The sequence below is a fragment of the Salarias fasciatus genome, chromosome 5 (genome assembly GCF_902148845.1).
Source record: "Salarias fasciatus chromosome 5, fSalaFa1.1, whole genome shotgun sequence".
NCBI lineage: Eukaryota > Metazoa > Chordata > Actinopteri > Blenniiformes > Blenniidae > Salarias > Salarias fasciatus.
Genome location: NC_043749.1, coordinates 26,312,504 through 26,337,756, shown reverse-complemented (window position 1 = coordinate 26,337,756; position 25,253 = coordinate 26,312,504). Strand labels below are relative to the sequence as shown.

Sequence of the window (25,253 nt, the reverse complement as noted above, 5' to 3'; positions counted from 1 at the left end):
TATAAACATGCCAACAGTGGAGGGTAAAAAAAACCCTCACATTCACCTGAAATAAGTCTCTGGACATCCAGACTCAGAGGAAGCAGCATTCTGCTGGCACCCGATGGGGTCAGAGGTCAGTAAGAGAAAAGAGGATATGTTGGAGACAAAAGTAAAAAACAAAGCTATCAGACAGCCGGCTAATCCACTCACAAGATGGGGTCAGAAAGCAGAGATCAATAACTTCCAGTTGCTTCGTTTGAAATGTCAGCACTACAACACAGAGAGAAGAGAGCACTGACGACAGGGAAGAGACATGTTGCGTGATGATAACAAAGGAATAAATGCTTTGCGAGGAAGAAGCTCTCCCAGCAATCTAAACCTACAGCTCATGAAATAGAAAATGATCCATTAGTTTTGAACCTTTGTTCGTAGCTCGGCCTTGTTTTGTCGAGAAGCTAAAACTCAGGAGTCGCTGATGTGGTGTCCTTGAGAAAAGTGGATATTTTTCATTTAGTAATAGAGTTAGAGCAGAATATTTACAGTTGATATGAGGTTTAAATATGATTAAATGGACCTTCCTCAGCCTCTCGCCTGTGAAAGCTGTGGATTTGTGACTGTTTTTGGGTAGAACTGTCTTGCAGGCTGTAAATCGAGAATCTCGGGACCTGATTTGTCAGTTTCCCCTTGTCTGCCTTCAAGCACCTCCTGTTTCTAAGAGGTTGATTTCACCTGAGCTGTCTCATCCAGGCTCCATCTAGTGTTAAAACTCGGGAGAACATGTAAGAAGTGACGTGCGCCTCTGTGCTGCAGGCCAAATAAAGATGAGCAGGTCGTAGTTGGGACACCTCTGATTTAGGATGCACTGCGATTTTCACTTCTCTGAACCACAAACTGGATAAAGTGATGGATGATTTTGCTGGAAAGTCACAGAAGCGGCTCTTTTGGTCTTAAACGTTGAGCTGATTGCCTTGCACCGTTATCGTCCTCCATGAGATCTGCACAGCTTCATGTTGGACTGGGAACTTAATAAAGTGTGTCTCACTTGCCCACGCACACACACTCTCTGACTCAGTCATCCAGTCACCCGCTCATTGCTTAATTGCCTGGACATGTCAGCGCTGCTGGCCCTCTTCTCACATCCATATCATGTCTGCACTGCCCTTTTCCTGCGGATGACTTTCATGTCGACTCATCCTTTTTATTTCTCTCATTACTTCTCCTTTAATGTGTCAGCTTAAAATGAAGACATGCTCGATAACAAGCCCACGAAGCTGTAACAAGTTGATTTTATTGCTCAGGTTACATTTTGCCCCATGAACAAGACATTGGGGTGTTCTTCCAAATACCCCGGCCAAGAATTAAAAAGCTTTTAACTTCCACTCCCCGCTCATCTGCACAAATTAGCCCGAAACGTTCCAACTCTTTCTCAGTTTCAGCAGCCCACAGGAAGTCGTCTCATTCTCTGCTTCTTGTGCGTCATCAGAAAACATAATTGGCTGGATCTTTTTATTAAAAACACAAGGAAGATGTGGGAGGAAGGGGGAGCGGTGAAAGGAAGGTATTGATGAGCAGAGCTGTTTCGACACGTGTGGCTGTACAGTTGTCTGTGTGTGAGAAAGAGGCGCGTGAGTTTGGACGAGCTTCTTTAGACTGTAATGAAGGTAATTTGCCATAATTAGGAGTGAAGGTTTTTAGTGGAGAGTTTGTGAGAGATGAGGAGGGAAAAAAATAAAGCGTGACGCCTCTTTGACACCAGAGGGCGCTCTCTGCTTTACTTTTAAATCACTCCTGTGCTGTTTACTTGTGCTTACAAGAGATGAAACAGCAGTAAAACTATTCATCAGCATGAAACAATCCTACGTCGTTTGCATGGATAAATAAAAACTTAATATTTAAACTGTGTTTCCATTATCCTACACTTTTCTGGTTGAGTTTTCTATTAGACCCATGTTGCTCTGATTAATACTACATTTATTTAACCGGCTTTGTGCTTTTCCTCCACAGATCCGAGGCTTTCTCTCCAGGTTCGACAACGTCCTACCCGCCAGCCTGGCCTTTGACAAATGCACCGCCTGCTCTCCCATCGTGAGTGGCCACAAAACTCAGCCCTGAAAACTCCAAATTATGTGTTTGCAAGATCAGTTTTGCAACAAGACAAGTGTTTACACAGTGACTTACAATTTAGTAGTAAAACTGACACTTGCGCTGAGACAGAGGGGGTGAGCCTGCTGCACTGATCAGGTTATATTCGGTTACTATGTGACAACATTGTTTTGAGAAACAAATTGCAGCTGAAGCAGAAACGGGGGGGGATTCCCGTCCCGTCCATCTCCCCGATGCTGAGCCAGTGTGGCTGCGCTGAAATGTTGTTCCTCCAGGATCACTGATGGGACACACACGCATGCACACACGCACACACATACATACACACACACAGAAAGGCTGGTAAAAGCATATGGTAGCAATCAGGCCACAGTTGCTCATTGATGTCAGTAACTGTCGTATGAGTGAAATGAGCTCTCACCACCACTGTGTGTGTGTGTGTGTGTGTGTGTGGATGGATGAAAATTTGAAGGTCCCAAATCTGCCCAACTTGAAGAATTACCCCTTTTTTTTTCTTTTTTGCGTAAAGCATTGTCATTGGTGTAAGACCAGGAGACGAGGACGAGGAGGCAATGAAAGCCACATTTTCAGGAAAGCAGAAAGCGTCTTATCCTCTGTTTGTGGGGTTATAAGACAAGGGAAGTACAGAGTGCTGTGATGAGTGCAGGGCTGGTTCTCTCTCTCCCATTCTTCATGGATCTCAATGCAGTCTTTGTGTCTATAAAGAGGTCATAAAGCCTGAGATCTATCACTTTCATGTGAAGACAGAGAGAGAAACCAAGAGGCAGTTTAAGGGGGGGAGCGAGCTGAGTTGGCTACCTCGCGGCTCTAAAAGTTCTCTCCACCTACGCAAAAAAAAGAAGAAGAAGAAAAAAAAAAAGAAAAATCAAAGTGTGGAGCTCCTCCCCATCTGAAGGTGTCATGTTTCTGCCCGTGTGACTGATGAGATTATCCGGTCCTCGCACAACTTTCATATGGTTTTATAGGAGCTGAGCAAAGCCTGTGTGGTGGAGAACAATGAAAAGCACGAGTACAGAAAGAAAAGTCTGTGCTGAAGGCAGGGAATAAAGTGGCGAATACGTCTTAATCCCACCCCTCACACCCACCCCACTGCTCTCTTTAGCATTTGCTTATCTGCCTTTCACTCTCTCCCTTTCAGCCAACTCCTATTTCACTCATCCTGCTCTTGCCTCCTCTCCCCCACCCGGCTCTTCCTCCCACAGATCTCTCTTCTCTTTGTGCATCCCACTGTCCATCTAACTGTGCGTCCACTTTAATGTGTGTGTGTGTGTGTGTTAGCAAGTGCATGTGTGTCTGTGTGTATTCCTGCCGCAGTCAGCTGTGTGCTGCCAGGTCACTATGGAAACAAAACAATTCAGCCCCTGTCTGGGCTGGAGCAGTTCCTGTGGAGTTGGAGCTTTTCATTGTGTGTGTGTGTGTGTGTGTGTGTGTGTGTGTGTGTGTGTGTGTGTGTGTGTGTGTGTGTGTGTGTCTCCTAACTCTTTCTGGAGCTGCAAGCCAATAAAACTGCACGCCAAAGAGTAAATCACAGCTGACGTGGCTTTGTCTAAAACTGTGCCAGACACCTCTTACTACAGCTACTTGTACACCCCACCAAATATGCTTCCACTAATAATAGCAAACGGTGTTTAAAAAAAAAAAAAAAAAATGTTTTAACACATTTTAAGCCTTGAAATGACTCTAAACTTGTCATAATGTCACTGTGATTATTCTGTGGTTCTCATTCTTTTTAAATCTTTCATGGCAGATGACTGTCAATCATAAGGCCTTCTGGCCAAAACTGGGCAAACTTTGCAACGGTCCAAAAACTGTTTTCCTTTTTTTTTTTTTGCTTTTGATTTGGCAACAAATCCGTACTGTGGAGGTGAGCATGCACACTTAAGGCTGCAGGACTTCAGAAGTCACTTTCTTGGTTTTTTTTCATTGATAGGCGTAGAACGTTCTCAGTGTGTTCTCATCTATCATTTCACTGAAGCAAAGGGCAGAAGGGTTGTTGTTGTTTTTCTTCCCAGACTCACTTTAGATCAATTGCTGCTGTATGTGAGCCCTGACCTGAAACAAGTTTGACAAGTTTGGGGTTTTCTCACTCAACAACCCAAAATTACTGAAGACTACTCAAGCTGAAACACTTTAATTCTGTTGGTATTTTACTTTTTTCCCGTCAAAGATGCTCCAGTACGATGTGGTGAGTGGTTAGCACGTCTTGATACCCCGGGTTTGAATCCGGACCGGACCCTTGTAAACAGATGGATTAAAACGGAAGAGCAGATCGATGGAGGAAGGTTTGGAAACCCGTCTCTCTGTGACCACGGAGGGATCTTTTCTGTTCGGCCAAATGTGGAACCCCACACGCATCCGTCAGTGTCCAACACTCATCCTTTGCATTTCCAGTGATGTGTGTTGCTTCTGTGAAACACCGTCAGACTCGATGTCCACACCTGTGAGTCACTGCGGCGCTGGAGTGTTTTCAGGGCGAGGGTCTAACGGGCGCGATGACCTTAAATCTCAACAGAGGAAGTCAGAGTCACTGAGTCACCATATATTGTTTATTCCTCGCCCTCGGAAGACACTGTGTGTCACATTATACCGAAGCCACTAGCCAGGAGCTTTTTCTTGGAAGCATTTACTTCACTGTTTTGAGGCATTTCAGAAGTCAACGATTTACCGATGTTATCGTTCACTGTAACCAAGTGGATATTCTCAAGTAGGTTGTTGTGGCTGACAAACAAAACAAAAGCCAAAGATGATGAATACATCACAGAAAGAATCGTAAATCTGACAAGAAATGCAAGCCTGGAACCGGATTTTCCAAGAAATAATAGCTTCAACATTCCCGATAAATCAATTGTCATGTTAGCATTTTCTGACGTCGTCCTTTTACATAATCACTAAGACCAAATAGAAGACAACTTTCTGGCCTCAATACATCTGAAAAATAGAGTTTAAAAAAAAAAGAGTTATCTATGCCTCTTTGCCTTGTATTTTAAAGGTCAATAAGTATAATTTGGTACATTAGTGTCCTTAAAAGGAAAATATTCAGTCGTTTCACTTTTTTCATGTTGTTATGTTACAGAATGGTTTCAAAATGGATAAAGTTAATGTTTTTCCCCCAAAATCGCACACAAAATACCCCATAATGACTTAAAAAAAGATTCGTAATGGTGACCGATGGTGACCAATGCAGCTGAGTCTTCCAAAATATGCTGTCACTGGTGCAACGTAGGGAGATGGTCACTGCAAAGCAAATAAACAAACCCGGTTTGAGCAGGTTGTACCCCTGGTCTCTAAAACAGATGTTTTACGGAAATGGATGCACATGAGGATCAACACGTCAGAAGAAAATGTGAATACGGACCGCCCATCACCAGCTGAAGCCACAGAAGGTTGCCAAAGAATTCCTGATACTGATTTCAAAGCCAGTCTGGATCGGTGTTGAAGGTTTATGTGGTGTAACCGGATGACCAACAACTCTGGCCCTTCACTGATGATGTGATCAAGCCAAGAAAGAAACGCATAAACCCTTCTAATCAGACAGGATATTAGAATAAAGCACCATGATTTGTAACTGTGAAGAAAAACGGCAACAGGTTGAAGTGGCCAACAGGTAGCACCAAGTCTTCTTTATTCATCCCCGGAGTTACCCTTAACTGTGCATGATGAGGTAGTGGACCGCCGCCGTGCAGCAGGTGCCAGGGATCCAGTCTGCGGTGGGATTCGAACCAGTGAACCTCAGACGCTGTCTGGATGGAGACAGTTATTGAGCATGCTGGTGTTGGATGTTCTGCATTCACACACGACTGAGCTGCTGAAGCGTCAAACACCAACAATGGTCAGTCAGAGATTCCCTTCAACGGTAGCCTCAGAAAGAGCTCCACAGGTTGGAGCATGGTTCCTGTCTGATGAGCAGGCACAACGCGATGGGAGACATTCAAAAGCCGTCGGTACGTCTGCTGTGTGACTGGATCCTTCAAGCCCAAGATGCCTTCTCCAAAGATTCATCATTAGAAACTTTCAAAAATGCTGCATTTCAAAATGCCTTGGATGGCAGCGAGGATGACGCGCTGCAGGAGGAGCATTCTGAAACGCGGAAATGTCAAATTGTTAAAATATGTTAAATTCGATGTGTTTAAGTTATGCTAATTAAAGATTTTTTTTTTTCGTAATGCCATTTGGTCTGATAACCATTAATCAAACACGAGTCATTTTAAGGAGGGAGTTGTCTTATATTCAAGGTCATCTTTTCTTTGGACCAATTGTGGTACTACTAACCAATAATTAACATATTCCTCCTCAAAGAGTTAATATTTAAAAGTCTAATTCCAATCTGTAAAGCCTCAACTATTTGTGTTTTTCTGAAAAGCGTGTTCTAAATTGTCTGTGCTCACAACCTAAATGAAAGGCTTTGTGAACCACAGGGACCACCCAGTGTTTGCTATTTTTATGGATGCTGCACATACACACCGGCACACACAAGCAAAGCCTGTAATGCGGGATGCTTTCAGTACGGATACTTCAAAAAGAAGTGTCAAATAAAGCCGGGGGACATATTAATGCGGTCCCTAACGGAAGGAAGCTGTAGCGAGCATATGCTTATGTCCACATGTGCAGTGTGTATGTATATGCGTGTGCGTATAATCAAGATGTTTGTTTGTTTTCTGGGTGTGTAGCCGTCCTAATTGCTAGTATCCTCCCACAGCATGTGGTCATGATTAAAACTCATCAACGCCTGTTAACACTTGTTAAGAAATTACTTCTCTTTCATGTTTGTTCCTTTTTTTTTTTTTGCGTCTGTGTTTATTTGAACCTTTATTGTATATCTCCCACAAAGTTTCCTTTCCACCCCGAGACGTCTGTTTACGTGCCTCTGAATTAGTTTGGCTCACTCTCTATGAAGTTTGATAAAATCTTCCAAGAAATTTTCACAGGAAAAAAAAAAAAGTCATTTAAATTTTAAAAACTCATATTACTTTATTTGTTTAATCTATCAAGTTTCACCTGTCTTGTTCTTCTTTATCAGCTTTGTAGACCTTATTCAAACTATATTGTCTGGACTCGTAGGTCAAATATAATTTACAATATACACGCTTAAACTATCACTAAACAGATTTTGCTGACATTGCAAATGTCCTGAACTCCAAACCTCACCTGGTTATCAGTTGGAATAGTACCAGAGTCAGCATGATCTGCTGTGCAGCAGTGGTTAGCACCGGAGCATCACAGGAAAATGTTCCTGGCCATCATGTCCTGTCTGGGGATGAGAGTTTGCATGTTCTCCCTGTGTGGGCAGTTACTTTAGCTGCCTCTCACGATTCCTGTGTTTCTCTTGTGAAGTTTTGTAGTGATGTTAAATTGTTTGCAGGTCTGTTTCTATGTTTATCCTCACCATGGGCGACTTTATGGTGGTGTAGCTAGAGGGGGTTCCAGTCCTCACTGGTCTCACTCTAAATATAGTGAGTATAGAGCATTTGAATGTGTTTTGTTTGTTTAACGGAATGCCATAAAGGTTACAAGATCTATCTACGTAGCTCATTGATCTACTATCACTACATGGTCACAGTTACCAGAATGCTTTCCTTGATATGAGCAGCTCAGTCGCCACTTTGTGGGCCGAATCGCCTCAGTGTCTCCCGTAACAGAAGCCACCGAGGGAAACGGAGGATCAAAACAATGAAAGAGAGGCAAAGAAAGCTTGAAAAGATGAATGAGGGACACTTCAGCATCTATTGTGTGCGGTGTGTCTGGCTCCTAGACGAGACGCCAGGTCAGTCTGACACACACACACACACACCCACCCGGTGATGCTCATGGCTTGTTGATGTCTGAAGCAGAGGTAACTCTACACCTGCAGAGGCGGGTCTGTGGGCGTCCATGAAAGGCTTGGCCAAGATTGTGAAGGTAGCGGTAAGGGCAGTGTGTGTTTGTGTGTGTGTTTTGGAGGAAAGGTGCAGGTATTTGAAGTCTGCATTGGGAGGAGATCAAGGTAAACACTGCAGTGTGATTGCAGAGGTGATGAGTTGTGGTTTTACAAAAGCTTATGCCTCTGGGTCGACGCCACCGAGGGTTTCTATTTTAATTCAGATCAAATTTCTCCTTCTTTTGCAATTTTTTTTCGAAAACACAACTTACTCTACCCTCACAATTACACATATCAGATTCAAAAAGCACTTAAACCAAGAAAGTGATCTTTGTTGAAGAATCACAGCTCAAGAAATGCTCCTGCCAAGATGTCTTATTTTACTTTTGCTTTAAAGTAGTGTTGTCTTGTTAGAAAGCCCTTTTTTGTTCAGTGACTTGAATATGACCTAAAAAAAAAAGATTATCATCTGTATTTTGTATAAAATTTGCAGCTTCGTTTTCAGTATTTCAAATGAATACACAAACCTTTAGTTTGGAGTGTCTGTTTACATGACGACGCTGCTCAGACTACACTGATAACACAACTTCTTGAGAACGACTGCCGAGGTCGATCTTTTGGAAAATGCCCTGACTTTGTCGTCATGTAGATTGGAGAAAACGGCACTTTCTAGAAACACCGAGGCTCTGTTGTCTCCTCGTAAACAGCAGAAATACTGCTACTGTGCATGTGCACCTCAACTGTGGTAAATATTTCTTCTGCACATGCTCAGGAGGTGGACGCTAGCAATACTGTAGTTGATGTAGTTAAGAGTCTTGGTAATAATATTCCAGCTTGTTTATCTGCCCATTTGAATGTCTGTTTTCTCCCTTTGTTCATGTTTGTGTGCAGGTGTGTGTGTCTGTGTGTGCTTTCTTTACAAAAACAACCCTCATTAGAGGCCTTACATGAAAATGGAATAGTTTTCAGTGTTTCTGCCGCTGCTGTGTGAATGGGCATTGTTTTTTGAATGTTACTGTGTAAATGTGAAAGTTTTCTGAAATGAAGACACAGCGGTGTATTTTCATCATTGTAAATGGGGTTTGAACCTTGAATAAACTTCACAAATCTATCAACGATGTCATTTTGTTTCCTTTGACTTTGTGGATTCAGTGTCGTTGCATAGAATGTTTGTTTTTACACTGATTTCAGATCAGTTCAGATTGACTTCTTTTGAAACTGACCGTGGACATTTATTGAATTACAGCGATATCTTTGGTTTTCATCCAATCAGGAGGCTTTTCTTGTTAATTCTGATGTGTGATTCTTTATTTGTAAAGTTATCAGCGCATTTGACTTATTTCCATTAGTATGCAGTTTTGAAAGCCTTTTTGAAAGCTGAGATTATGTCCTTCACACCACACTTAGTGTCACTGGCTCAGTTTTCCACAGTGCGTCACTTTGAATGACTGAAATGTAGTTCGATTTTGTGGCTGTAGAATAGTGAGAAATGTGAGCGCCTCACCCCCCTTTTTAAAGATAACTTTCATTGTCTGTCAATTCTGTGATATTGCTATCTTTCAGTGTTTGGAATTGCAGCTCCTTTTGAATTTTCTTGATATCCTAAAGGCTTTACGGCGAAGAGAAATCCGCATGTCCAATCCTGCGGACATGAGAGCAGAATAATAAGGTTAACATGTGATTTCTTTCTGTTTTTGTCCAGGTCCTGGATCACTACGAGAGGGAAGGCTTTAACTTTCTCTCCAAGGTTTTCAATTCCTCCCACTCCTTCCTGGAGGACCTGACAGGCCTGACTCTGTTGCATCAGGAAACACAAGCTGCAGAGGTAAATCACTCCCACACCAGCGGGTAGAGACATGCTCACAAAGCCTGCGGCGGTGTCCTCTCTCTCTCTCTCTCACACACACACACACACACACACACACACACACACACACAGAGGAAGTACTTCTGTGGAGACACATTATCAGTACTTCTGCAGTGGGCTGCCTTGTCGCCAGTGTTGTGATCTTCCACAGAGAGGCACTGAGGTGTCCACTCTTTCAGGATTGTGTGTGTCGGCAAAGCGTGAGACTGAAATGACAGGAGAGCAGGTCAGATTGAGGCAGATGCAACTTTGTGAAGAAAACACCTCGAACACAAATATTGGAAGCTTTCTGGAGCTTCTGAAACAGGAGAAGTGCTTCCAAACAGAAGATTAGTAGTTAAATTCAGGATGCCAGTTTAAGGAGCAGATTTGATGCTCCGTACTTTGCAGTATAAACCTACATCCATGTTTTACGCCACTTCGTCCAACAATTAACCTTTTTGCATGTGGGAGGAAACATAAAACATTCTCTACAGACAGTATCGACTCAAATCAGGGACGTTTATGCTCTTGGTGAGTCTGCATGAGAAGGTAGAAGTAGAATACTGGGATAGCCCACAGCCAAAGCATTTCTTATATAAAGTAATGCAAAATAAATAGAAAAGCAGTGTCCAAATGACATGCTCAAACTACCTAATGAGAAAACTGGAAGGCTGTAGAATCATGTTGTTTCCTGAGCACCATAGGATGCAGCTTCGTCAGGAATATATACATGAAGCAGGATGTAGCCTGCAGAGTTGTTTATTGTATTCCTAGTGTTTCAAACGGTGTTCCTCTTCAGGCTTGCCATCGTAATAGTTCTTATGGTGTCTATAAAGCAAATTTAAGTATGTAGTACCCAGTGATGGCTCTCGGGTTTAATTTCATCCATGTGTTGGGCTTTAAGACTGATTATGAGGCTGACTAACTTTTCCACAGGTTTCTGAGGAGTGGCCATCTGTCTCTTTTGTTGTCATGTAAACACTCACCTCGAAAGTAGGACACTCTCAAAACTGGAACCTTCCCAGTTCAAGTCAGGAAAAGAAGTACAGCCAAATAAACGACAGGAAATGGATGAGCTGACGGCCTTCTTGACCTTTTCTCATTAACTTAGTTTGCGTTGGTTGTCCAAGAATTCTCAAAGTAGATATTCAATAAGGAAAAAGTTTCAAGTCAGATGTTGTGATATTTTTATTCTGTGTATTGTTGCCGTGGCAACGCACAGTCGATGTGCATGGAACAATGAGAGGAGTAAAGTTCCAGCGAACACCCAGTGGACTCTGCGGTGGAATACGGGTGGTTTTCCTCAAGTCTCCCCTCCTGACATGAGACAGAGAGAGTCGGGACTCTGAGTGTGTGTGTGTGTATAATGTGTGTGTGTTGGGGGTTGAGTCTGGTCCTGCAGATCTGTGGGAAAATCCCATGTACTTTCTCCCTAACTTCTACGCAATAACACATATGATGGAGGAGGGGAGAGGAGAAAAGTCTGAAGGAGTTTAGATAAAGAGACAGAAATGTTGGAATGAAAAGATCAGAACTGGAGACAGAAGAGAAACACTGGATGACTAAAGTTCAGTCTGATCAGGTCTTTCTTCATTCCCCACCTTCTTCTCCAACCTTTTCCCTTATCATTGCGTCCATCTGTAGTGTATATTCCTCCCCCCTCCCTCTTGGTGCTGAGGACCCCGGAGGCGTCGGTTCCTTTCTCTTCACTCAGAACATGGAGAGATTGTTTTGATTGCTCAGCCCACTAGCGCCAGAAGTCTTAGCGCCTGTTTCCTGTACACAGATTACTTATTCTGAAAACTACTGCACTTGGAGGACGTCCTGTGGAGGTTTTTTGTTTTGTTTTGTTTTTTTTTCTCTTTCTCTCCAGTTCCAGGAAGGGACAGTCGTTCTTTTCTTGACGGTGAAAGCATGTCATTACTTATTTCTTGCGGGGAGCCACTAGAAAACGGCCTGTGGCTCATTTCAGATCTTTGACCCGTATTTTCTGAAGTGCTGGTTTGCAGTAATAGCAGTTTTAAATGTAAAATCTAGGAGTTTGAAGGTCCGTATGAGTTCCCTTTAATGTTTACGCCCTGGGATTGCTTACAGAAATGTGTTTTGATGGGATGAAGATTATCGTTTCCAGTGGCTTGTTTAGTGAGTCCGCGCTTGAAGAAAGTGTGCGTAATCTAAAATGTTAAGACGTACATTTGAGTTCGACTTATTATGGGTCTGTTGAGGTTAAATTGCACAGCAGCCTGCACTCCATAATAAGGATCACAATGATATTCCTCCTGTGTTATAAGATGCTTGAATATACCATTACAGTGGACTTAAATGACTTTCTTTATAATAACTTGTTATTTTCGTAAGTTCTCATCTTTCCCTAAAGCTTGGCACATCATGACAACCAATGTGTATCTGTGTGTGTTTTTTGTGCATTTAAGTGTGTGTGACCACCCTAAACTATAATCTACGTCACCAGATATCACTACTATGTACTTAAGGCCTATTTTGGGCACGTTTGTAACCTGATAAGTACTTTTTATGCGGTCACGGTAGGGTTTTGGGGGAGTTCAAGTTCGGTAAAAGTTTAGACTGACTGAAACCTTTGTGTGCATGTGTGTGTGCGTGTGTACTTTTGTGTGTGCACGCAGAGCTCAGTGTCAACGGTTTCTTTGTAAGATCAGCCCTGCTAAAATTTCAACCTGTGGTGGGAACATGGCAGGGTGGAACCTGCACTGTGAATCTGGCATCTGGCAAATTACTTACATGCATTCAAAACATTTGCATGCTGCATATTTAGCTAGACAAAACCGTTCATGTTTGTGGCGGAGAGAATTATACGTGACCCATTTTTCACATTTATGACTTCACCCGTAATTGTGCTGCATTTCCTCTTTGGGTCTCTATCGGCTGAGAGTGGTTTACCTTGTCCACTGCAGTTAGCTGTTCGTTCCATTGTGACTCACCAGACTTCATTTTTATTTAAATAAAGAGTTTGTCAGATTTAACAGAGCCAGGTCAGTAAAATTCCTCCATCTTTCTGAAACGGCCTACAAATCACCAGCTTTTCTCAGGGACTGGCGGTAACAGTCAGATGTTAAACGTCTCTGGAAGCTCCATTTTGACTCTTTGATTATTGATTATTATATATGTGACAGTAATTGTCTCGTATATCGGAGCTTGTACAGCAGAGCATGTACAGAAGAACTATTTACTATTGCCTGTTTTTCAGTGTGTCAAAAAAACCTACAAGTGCTGTGTTTTGGCCGACGGATCATGCGTGTGTGTGTGTGTGTGTGTGTGTGTGTGTGTGTGTGTGTGTGTGTGTGTGTGTGTGTGTGTGTGTGTGTGTTTGGCCTCTCACTGAGCACGTGCGGACACTGAGAGCGCCCGTCGGGAAGTGTGTGTCTGCACAGGAAGCCGTACCTCTCCTGCACGCCCACCGACTGTGTGTGGCTTCTCAGATGAAGTTACATAAAGTTCTGTACATCTTCACCCATACGGCCACACCCAGGGAGGGATCAGGCTAATCCTTATCCTTATTATGTAAGAGTACAAAGGAGACGACCCCCCCCCCCCCCCACACACACACACACACACACACACACATGCATACACAGAAAACCTGAATTTTGTATTTACACACTAAAAAATGCTTGCATTCAGTTGATGCTCTGAGATGTAAGTCAGTTGAAAAGGGACGATTATTAAATGAATGGCTGTGTCTGATAACCAAAGTTATATAACTAAATGCTGCCTATGACTAAAATGGAGGACTCATGCGTCACCACTGCCGTTTCCAGGCCCACGATTGATATGGAGGAAGCACATGACCATTGTCCGCCCTTCGTAATATATACCCTTGTCATCATTTTCAGTAAGCGTGTGCCGGCTGTGTGTTTATCGCGCACAGTCGGCCTGTGAACGCCTCCAACAGAGGATGTGTGACCCTCCCAGCACAAAGGCTCTTTCTGTTGGCGCTCCACTCACATCCACCTACTACGACTGGCACTGCCAGGAAGTCACAAGACAGACGCGTCTGCAGCGAAGTGGGAGAAGAGAATGTCACTTGTCACACTTCACTCCACTTTTTGGTTTGGTTTTTATGTGGCGTGAACTGTTTGCTGTATACAGTTTGATTGATTCATTCTAGAAAGTCAATCTATCAATCCACCCAACCAGATATCCTTCAAAAGGACTCTGTGCCTAACCAGTACTGAAATGTTGGCATTGTGCGGAGTTATAAGCCATTTTGTTTTTTTGACTTACTTAAAAAAAGGCCTTTATATGTTGGGAATATAGAAGATTGGATGAATGAACGTTTCAGTCAGTTGTGATGGAGGATTGTTTGTTCTTTAGAGATGAACCATCATAATGATGGTGCCCAAATAGAGAAATTCTCTGTCTTCCAGTTGTTATGCAGGTTCAGTAGCGATATGGCTCTTTGTTGTTTTGTTTTTGTTCACAGTCATCTTTTATTATATTATATATCCGTCCTGATATTCAGTGGTAGCAGCATCATGTCGGTCTGAATCCATCCTGTGGCCTTATTGACTTGTTCACCATCATTTTGTTGCGACATGTTTTGTCTGTTGAGAAAGCCCTCACACCGAGTTGCAGTTATTAAAAATCACTTTTCGTGGGGTCTTACCCAATGCTTACTCGGTGTGTCTGGGGAACCAGGAGTGACGTGATGGTCTCTCCATCTGAGTTTCTCTCAGAGGATTTACACTGAAATGGAGAAAACTGTAGTGGTTGACTGTCTCAGTTATGTAAAAGCAATGTACATCAACAGCGATGTTGTTACAACATCTTCTTGTTATTGTTGCCTTTCACAATTAGCTCAGTCCCCTCTTATTCATAGCTCCTCCTGGAATTTTCAGGACTGCTTCGGGTCCAGGGCCCTTAAGCTGTGATCATCTGATCCTCTAGATAAGACACCTTTACCTTTGGGAGTCTGACTCACAGGAAAAACCATGACGGTCATTCAGGCCGGAGCAGCTAAACTGTGAAGACTTTGTTTTTCAACTGTACTTGACTTCCACAGAAGAAGAAACCCGATATGAGATAGAAACCGGCTTTGGCCCCATTTCACTGCACAGAGGCAGCGCCGGGAAGCGTCCACACCTGCCCTTCTTTACGTGCGTGCATCTGACATTTCGGCGGCTATCTTGACTCAATCACACGTCGCTTATCAGCACCCTGAGTCATCCGAATGCCCCGGAGCAGCCCAGGTTGCCTAACTGCTCACACACGGCCCCGGCTCTGCTTTGGGATTCTCTGCGTAAAACAGTTTGCTGACGATAAAACTGATTTGGTTATGTTGGCCCATCAAGCAGTAGCTTGGACACACACACACACACACTCACACATACACACAAACACACACACACTCTTACAGTAAGTCAGACTCGCGCTTTTCCTCCGCCTCTCGCCCACTTTCTCTCACCCCCACATAAACACACACACACCAGCGCAGGCACACACACTTACTCTGCGGACGTCAGAGGGCCCCATGTATGTCAGAGCTTTATCCAAACACAGCTACGGTTGCTACATGTTACAATTATTACCAGATGGACTCGGGGAAAACATATTAGGCCTGCTTTTTCATTAGAGCATTGCACACTGTCCCGCGAGACGACGAGAGACGGAGGGAACAGGGGGAAAAACGGGGAGACGGATTGAGGGAGACGTTTTCAAAAGTTAATTTTTTAAATTTCAAATTCAGTGCAGTCGATGAACTACATGCTTCTTTCCATTTCCTTTTTTTTTTTCTTCCTTTACGTTGCTATGTTTTCAAAACAATGGGTTTCATGTCTGTATATTCAGCCACACACGCGGTAATTTCCCTTCTGTTAATTGTAACGACTGCTGTGCGACACCGTAACTGAATCAGCGGAGACTGATGCTCCTTATCACTGCCAAATTTATCATTTTCCCCGGATTCATTATCACAGATATTAGAGCGTCATGCTTTTCTCTCATGTCCAGCATGAAAGTCATGAAGCTGTGAAGCTCAGTCCGTCTGCGCGTCGTGTTGAGCAGCGCTCTGTCTCGCCTTAACATCTCGTTTCAAGCGCACTCATTTCCAACCACCATGTCAGAGTCATTAAGACGCTGTGAGGACGGAGCGCTGTTTACATTCAGTGCAGCAGAGATGAAGGAGCTTCTCTCATGTTGGTTAAGTTTGGCCTTGTGATGAAGCCAACCTTCAAACCGAGGACCTTCAGCTCAGATGCCGCTTGGTGAACCACTGCAGGAGCACGACTGTTCCGCCCTACAATATCAAAATAAAATCTAGTTCATTCAAAAATGAACAACTGACCCCAAATCAGGTGTTCTTTTCCACTTTTTTTGACATAGAAAACTTTGGAAGTGTGATAAGTTTTTAGGTCCACTTCCCACATCCACTTCCTGCACACGTGGTGTGAGCAACTGGTGGCCCACGGCCTACATGTGGCCTCTGGCTGCTTTTTCTGCAGCCCAACTTATTTCCCAAAATGTTGATTAAATGATGAACGTTAGTGTCGAATATTATAAAAAAATATATATATATATGCATTTCAAGGTTTATATTATTAAGATTTTGATTCAGTAAGGTAAATTTGTTCCAATTTCATTTGGGTTTCATATTGAATTAGTTGCACCGATTCTTCTCTTTCATTGTTAGTTAGCTCATTAGAATTAGTCTCTTTGGTTGAGAGGAGAAGATAATTGTGGCCATTGACATGAATCCAGTTGCACATCCCTGCTCTGGTGCTGCTATCTTATGCTAATGTCTGTTACTTGTTTTGTCCTAAATATAATTCACTGGGGAAGTGTTTAGCATGATGATTAGTATTTATTAGCATGTTACCACATATTCTCCGACTGACTTGAAGTCATCAGTTCACAGCAGTTGTTTCCAATACGCAGTTTTAAAATGCAAAGTTGATTCAAAGAGAAACCGACCGGATGAGATATTTGATCGGTTTTGTCACTGACTCTTTCCTGCTTCGCCGCAGTAATTCTCGGCTCGCTCGCATGAATGAAGCCGCATACTTGCCGGTATCTGCCGGTGTCATCATGCAGCACGTGTGTATTTATGTCTCGCATGTATGCCGGCTATGCCCGCTCGACATCTATTGCTCTACTAATTATAAATGCGTCCCTTTCTAGCTGGGGAGCATGTCAGCTATGTGCGGACACATTATAGCTCCTACCCTTCCGTTCTTCGCATAGTTCCTCTCACATGCGCGCACATACGCAGACACACGGCCCTATACATAGTCCCAATCTTCTCACTTCTTTACGGGCTAAATTCAGAAGCTTTGTGTCAGTCGCTGGCTTGACTTATAACCCGACTTGCTAACCTTCCTGGCAACCGCTTTGGTTTGGGAAGGTATTTCTTCCCTGCAGATGTGTTTATATTTGGTCGAACAGCCAAGATGCATCTGTTTCTGAATTTCAGATAACGTCTCAACATTTCTTCAGATGTTTTCATATAATAAGAGTTTCTTTTGTGATAGAACAGCAGGCTGGACTCACCTTCTAGAATTCCTGTTTTTTTTTTGTATTGAAGCAAACAGATTTTCATTTATGCAAAAAATCATGCGTTTTGACATGAACCATTGTGTAAATGTAGCACTTGAACTCGTTTTTACGTTTTACGTGACTCACTTGACATCCATCTACAACAAAGATTGTGGCAGGCAGCCTTTTGACTTTTGATTTATCATGGTGATGGTTTCTTTGAGCCGACATCTTGACCATCACCGTATATTTCATTTCTTCTCTTGTGTTCAGATGACCACGTTTTACTCTTCATTTTTTCATCATTTTATCCTGATTCAGGTGCATTTTTGAACTTTCTGTTCTGCTCTTTTGCACTGATCAGTGGAGGCCGTCTCACTGTGAAGACGTTCAAAATGTCCCAAGTTTCTTTTTTTATTGTTTGCGGTGATCCGCTCCGCTTCACCCTGTCACCATGGCGAATGACACACATTCTGTGTCAGTCTGGTTTAATCCCAGTGAGACAACTACAGTACGTCATCCCTCATTTAAGGCACCCCCACCTCCACCTCCGCCCCCCCTCCACCCCCTCTTTCTGTTTCTGTAGCAGACGTAATGTGACTCTCGGAGCTCGCTCAGCCTCTCTGTGTTTCCCTGATTACAGGATGCTACCTTCAGCAAAAAGTCAGATGGTATTAATACCGCAGATGCATATCGTTCATACGAGAGAGACATTATCATCTTCAGTGTTTATGTATGAAGTGGAGATTTAAATAGAGGTAAAGATGTCAGGAGGAAGAATAGCAGGTGATAAAACCCGGCCCTCTTCAGATGCCGCCGCTCTGCTGGGATGCTTCTTTGGTGGGCTGCGGAATATTAATACCCTGGCTCCCAGTGCTGGAGGTGTACTGTAGGTGAGGGTGGGGGTGGGGGGGGGGGGGGGGGGGGGGGGGGGGGGGGGATGCATGGCGCCCAGGACAGCTGTCCTGTGTGTTGAGCCCAAAGAAGCTCATACAGAATTACGAATCATCAATCATGGAGGAGTTATTTTCATAAGTCATAAATAGGGCCCATAAAGCCATCTTTTCCCCCACTGCATGGGAAATCTCCCGGCGGCCCCCCGCGGCCCCCCAATCCTATACATGGCTCCTCCTCGTCCCCGGCGCCAGTCGGTCCGGAGGGCCATGGCTTCCTCCAGCCTGGCAGCTGGCTGGACAGACGGAGCGGTGGTCCGCGCCGCTCGGCCACGTTTAGCTCGCACTCCTCTTCCTGCTCGGCGGCTTTTTGCAACTATTTCTGTATCTGTGTCAGCACTGCTGTTTCGGACTGGCTTTCACTTCCGAATGCGTCCGCCCGTCACCGTGCGCCAGGCCTCACACAGGACGTCTCAAGCACACGTTGTCCAATGCTTCAGTTGGAAAAGGACACAGTTTGACACAGCTGTCAGACACAAAACTGTGACATTTGTTCGAAATCATCTCCACAAAAGAAGCTTTCCAGTGTTTTCTGTAAAATTACTTATAGTGACACGAAGCAGCGTTCATGGTTTGATCTTCAAATACGTTGCTGTGGTACTGGAGCCTGAATGCAACATCACGATATTTTGGAAAAATCGTATTTTGCCTCTAAAGCTTCATAGTTTTCAGAGATTCTGCTGTTCCCATGTAAACTGACATCCTTCTCAAAACGCTGCCGTGCCAACTTCACTGAGAAGAAAATGCAAAAAAAAATTTCCTCTTGAAGCATTGTGTTGTTGAAGGGACTTTAGTGTTGCCAATACTTTGTTCAATCTAGTCTTTTGGAACCAACCATAACATAAAAATCTGATTCAGTGGCAAGAAAAGACAGAAAACTTCTGGCTTAAACATACCGAAATACGTTGTGATACGGAAAAGTCACTGGTCTCACACTTGTTGGGTTATTTTGTCGGTGTCACACCCAGTTTCTTTAAAAATGGAAACATAAAAATTACAAATAATAACAAAGTGATGATAATAAAGCATAAATGAAAAATTTGATCAATGTTCTTGAAGGTTGCTACTAACCCCCAAAACACTGAGCAGCAGTTCATATTTCTAAAAGGAAAAGTTGTATGACGAATAATGTATTGATCGAAAATGACCTGTGTTATTTTATTTTTATGTAGTTAATGACATTCTTTCAATGTTATAAATTACTTTCTGATACATGAAGACTCTTTAAGCTGCTTTTATCATCTGCTGTAATCGTTCCTTATTTTCTGCTGCAGAATCATCTTCACGCATGAACAAACCACAGAGAGACGGGGAGCCTTGATCTGGTTCATTCATTTCGTTTGTTAGTTTTGTTATGATGGCTTTTGCCAATAAATACTACATAATCCCAACAGGGGTCGTTGGTGAAGTTATGAACATGCATTTGTGCAATGAGCAACGAAGCTGAGTTCATGAGATACATTACATCATGTTGACGATCATTTCTAGAGTTGGTTGATTGAAATCTGAACAAACAAGACATATCAATAATTTAACAGTTTATTCAGTGTCTGAAAGAACCATACACGATCACAAAAGCCAGCTGTTCATCCCACAAGTGCAGGGAAGTAAACAAGCTTTTTAATGGTGCAGATTTATTGCTGAGAAGCGACGTTACAACAAAACCGACAACAACAAACGGTAAACTTCATATGGCCTACGCTTTGTGCCAAGTACAGCTTCCAAATTAATCTTTGGGTTTCAAGTTTATGAGACTTCAGAAGAAATTAAATGTCTATTTCCTGAAATGAAGCAGCGTTTTTGACTGCTGCTTTATGAAAGTTGAAGTTAGCCACCTGTGTCCGTCTATATAAAGCGCTGATGAATCATTACGCCGAACCTCAGGAAGTGACTGTTATCAGGAGCTGAAGCACACATTGTTTCACCCCATTGTTTGATAAGCCGCTCACTGATGCATTTAAGACTTTCAGCTGAGCAGATGTATGAAAGTATAAATTATATCAGAGAAAGAGAAAACAAACGCCAGTACAATCGTTTCTGTGCTCACATTAAAAACACTGTTTATGTAACGGTTCAAAATGTGGGAAGACGAGCCTGATCGCAGAGGTTAAACCGCGCTGCAGGTTCAATATTCCTAATGTCTTTCATGTTTTGAAGGCCTGATGGAGTGCACAGGCTGCTCACAAACTTGTACCTCAGAGCCATTCTCTCAGGGTGAGACTAAAATTGGCTTCATGTTGAGGTTGTAGACATTTTTGGTAGTAATTGTTCGGATGTTTTCATCTCATATCCTTTGCGTTACAACAAAGAAGAACTTTAAAAATGTAAATTTAAAGGTTATTATTGCAGTTTTTTGCCCATCCAGCCCACTCCTCATGAAACCTGGCCGTGGCCCCTGTGAATTATGTCTTTATCATCCCCGGTGACCTCTTGTTACCAAACACAGTGCCGGACTGTGGTGCAGTGGTTTGCATTGTAGCCTCATAGTGGAAACAAATCTCTGGTTCAAGTCAAGAGTTTGCATGTTTCCCCTCTGCATGGGTCTCTTTTCTGTGTTCTCTGACTTGCTCTGAAACATGTATTTCAGGTTTTCTAGTCACTGTATATAGTCTGTATGTGTGAATCTAAGGTTATTACGACCCTGGATCATCTCATATAGACGTTTTCACAAACATGTTTTAAAGACATATTTCTTCCAAATAATGAATGAATTATTAACTAAAGTCATATAATGAAACATAAAGTAGAACTCTACTAAGGCTATCAAAGATGTTCTTTCAGGCAAAACTAGAGACTCATTAAAAAGTCTAATTTCTCTCTAATGGAGGAAACTGTGCAAATATGAAAGCTTCTTTTTGATTTTGGGACTTATTTCTGTGGCATTCACTTCCAACTTGGCTTTTTTTTTCCCTCAAAGAGTTACAATAATTAAGTTTAAGTCATCACTAGTAATTATAAAGCAATTTGTATGATTGCACTCAGCAAATCTTTCAGCCTAAAAACCTTGAAGTATGTTTTGTGAATTCTGCCTGAGTGCAGGACTGATTTGTTTCTGGTTCAGATAATAAAAATAAAAAAAAAACCTCTTCAGCCGCATCAAAGACAGAGATAAGAGTTCTGTGTGTGTGTGTGTGTGTGTGTGTGTGTGTGTGTGTGTGTGTTCTCGTATTTCTATCCTTGTCGGGGCCAAATGTCCCCACAAGGATAGCAAAACGTGGAACGACGTGCCTTGTGGGGACCTTTTTCCGGTCCTAAGTAGGAGAAACAGTGTTTTCTTGACCATGTTGTTGTTACTGAAAAAAGTAAAAGTGCAAAAACATTTCTTTAGGGTTAGGCTTTGTTGTGGTGTGGGTTAGGGTTAGGGTAAGGGTCAGGGTTAGGGGCTAGACATGAATGGGAGTCAATGGACGGTCCCCACAAGGATAGAAATACAAGACTGCGCGTGTGTGTGTGTGTGTGTGTGTGTGTGTGTGTGTGTGTGTGTGTGTGTGTGTGTGTCTAAATCTTGCGCGGCCTGGTTTTGGCCTGCCTTGCTGGTAACAGGTAATCTGCCCTGGAGCTCTGGCCTGAAAAGGAAAACCACACATACGCACACACAAACACACACAAACACGTCACACACACTAAACATCTGGTCACAATGCCAGTTCTTATCTTTTTGTGCCGATGCGGTTTCTGTCCAGCACATGGTGGGCAGCGATAGCATCGAGCCTCTGGTTCAGATAATTATAGACACACACACACACACACACACACACACACACACACACACACACACACACACACACACACACACACACACACACTGAAACAATGAGCAATGCATTATGCACCTACTGTTTGTGTGCATGGATTTGGGTTTGTGTGGATGTAGTGTATGTCTACATTATATTTTTGCAGGTTTGTGTGTGTGACTGCTCCTTTTTCCTTTGACTTTTGTAATTTTTTTGCTAATTGGCTTAATTTTCTCTGACCTAAATATTCTCTGAAAAACACTCTTGTTCAGTTACACTGACAAAGATCAATGAAAAACCTGCTGCTTGGTTCATCGTGAATGTCCAGTCTGAAGAGAGCATGAAATGAAACCGTGACCGTTATTTAAAGTCATCATGACTGCATGGTGTTTTTCAAAAGCCGTAAAGTCAGTTAAACAATAAATTCAGAGGTTTGGAACAGGAGCAGTATTAGAATCATTTAAAGGGCCCTCAATAACAAATGAAGGAGAGTGGGGCATCGAGAAATCAGAAGCTTGATGTATATATTGTTACTGTCACTGTTAGCTTAGGCGAGTTTGAAGGTGCAGCTAAAGATAAAAGCACATCGAGATTGAATGGAAATGTCAGAAATCACACCTGCCTTTAGAGAAAAAGCTTTAATTGTGTAGTTTTGGTACAGTTTCTTGGTTTTATGAATGCTAGCAGACCACGTTCCCCTTCCAATACGCAGCTCAGATGCTGTGGAAAGGCTCTTTCCTGTCCAAGAGTTGAATATCATTCTGGTTCCTTTGACTGATCTGTAAACAGGAGTTTCTTCTGATCTTTATTTTGGTGCAGTCGTCCTCCATGAAGTTTTGAAGTCAATACTTCGGCTCATCTCGTGAGCGAGAAGTTGTTGTCAGTCACTGAAGAAGTCCTGATAATGAAAGACTGTCTGCTGCGCTGCGCGTCCCATCAAAAGACTGTGGCTTACCCGTGTGTGTGTGTGTGTGTGTGTGTGTGTGTGTGTGTGTGTGTGTGTGTGTGTGTGTGTGTGTGTGTGTGTGTGTGTGTGTGTGTGTGTTTGTGTGTGTGTGTGTGTGTGTGTGTGTGTGTGTGTGTGTGTAAGTGTGTGTTTGAAGATCGTTTGCTTGAAATTTTCTCGAAGGTTTTTGTAAAATATTTCATATTTAAAAGAATTAACAAAAAAAGGGAAAAAAACTTATTTCCGACTGTGCTCAAGGGTGTGTGCTACTCATATTTGTGTGTGTGTGTGTGTGTGTGTGTGTGTGTGTGTGTGTGTGTGTGTGTGTGTGTGTGTGTTTTTGTGAATCTGAGGGGCCTTTCCAGCGTGTGGCTGGTGCTCTGACCACACGTCAGTTGGCTTTGACTCATAGTTCTAATTAAACTGAGGTCAGGTCTGAACTGGAGACACACACACACACACACACACACACACACACACACACACACACACACACACACACACACACACACACACACACACACACACACACACACACACACACCCTCTGAAGTTGATCTGTTGCTATTTGGCGAGTTGCACACTCAAAACGGGGCTTTATGTCGACTTCTTACTGGTCACACACACTTCAAAAAGTGATAAACCAAAAATGGAAAATTGAAGAAGAAATATCACAAATAATTAATGCGTTGATTTCTGTTATGTGCTGGGAATGTGTCAGAGTTGGAGGGAGGGGGCTCACAGAGAGGAATCGGAGGATGTGCATTCAGTTAAAACAAGAAGAAAAAGAAAAGCAGAGTGATGGAGATCAAACAAGACGAAAAAACCAAAGTTCGAAGTGTCTGAGGATCTAGAAATGTTTCAAGATTGAGATTTTTCAGCTTTGAGGAAGCAGTTCTCCAGTGGAGGAGGGCGATGAGCCGGTCGGTGTCTCAGGAGAGACAACAGGACCCAGCTGTTTCTCAGCAGGCCGCCACACCCAGCCGAGAGACGCTCTGTTGTTCTAGCTGCTCTTTTACGACTCCGACAGAAAAGGGAAAAGGTTCGGGAGGTGTGTTTTGGCAGCGGCGAACACTGACCGACTTTAAGTAGTGAAAAAAACAAACAGGAGGAAAATAGGGGAAAGGGGCAGATGTCCACCTCTGGTTCGGAAATAGGAAACGGAGTGAGCAGAAAAGTGGACGCGGCATCACTTCCTGCCTCGCCGCTCCTCGCTGGCGCAGAGGCTTGTTATCGGGGCCGGGCGCTTTGTTTGATTACCCTCGGACTCAGGAGTTTATGAAAACACAGTCGGGGGACGTGACCTCAGCTGGGACCTGAACGCCGACTCCGTTCCCACCAGAGCGGCTCTGCCCTCGTCCTCTAATGGTGTCGGCCCTCTCTCTCTCTCTCTCTCCCTCTGACATTACTCTCGGCGTCTCCAGCCTTTTACCCCCCACAGGCTTCATTTGTCACTCGCTCTTCCCCACATGTCGCTCTCTTATGGTTTCCTCTCGTCCAGATTTGACAGTAATAGTTTTCTTGGCCCTTTAGACTCACATCCAGTGTTTCTCTAACTCCTGTCTCAAAACATCCTCTCTTCAGCTCATGATTTGTGTGTGAGGCTTCACACTGGTTCCAGGGCGCTTGCAACTGACAGAACACAAGATAACGTTACTTTAAACATCCTCATTTAATAGCTTTGAAAATACAGTTTCAATTTTAAATTTTTTTTTGACTGGAAAAGCAAGGTTTTCTTTCTTTTTTTTAATCACAATATTCAAGAAAAACTGTTCTCAAGTAATTATATATAAAAAAAAATACAAACATATTATTGACCCAATATATATTGTAGTGTGAGTTAAAGAGAAAACTCCACAAATTGGCACATCAAAGTGTGTTTACAGGCTCCGGGCGGTGTCACTGTGTGTGTGAAGAGTTGTAACAAGGCCTGGGGCGATGTGGAGGAAGTGGAGTGAAGTCTGGAAAACTGCCCCGAGCCATGAGCGTCGGTTCGCTCTGAAAACTTTTTTTGAAGTTTGAAACTGAGACTTTGAGCTCATTAGGTCTGATCCTCCTCACGGTCGAGCTGCATTCTGCATAATGTGGATTAATAAGCCATAAAAAAAAACCCAATGCATTAATAAAGAAGAGAATGAGGCCATCAAACGCTTTATGTTTGTTTTTATATCTTATCTTCCCAACATTGACCTTCCTGTACAAACAAGTGAATCCTGACCGAGCCAGCTCAGATAACATTAAAAAGACATCAGTCAGCTGCTCCACCACTCTGGTTAAAACATCAGTATTTACAGTTTACGAGTCA

The 25,253-nt window shown here is 43.0% G+C and overlaps 1 protein-coding gene across 1 annotated transcript in view; it reads left to right on the top strand.

Annotated features, from left to right (window-relative positions):
- atg7 (ATG7 autophagy related 7 homolog (S. cerevisiae)) overlaps positions 1 to 25,253 on the top strand; it is a 73,353-nt gene that overhangs the window by 33,165 nt on the left and 14,935 nt on the right. The window contains 2 exon segments of the mRNA XM_030092318.1: positions 1,987 to 2,067; positions 9,663 to 9,785. Of these exon segments, the coding sequence (XP_029948178.1) occupies positions 1,987 to 2,067; positions 9,663 to 9,785 (204 nt within the window).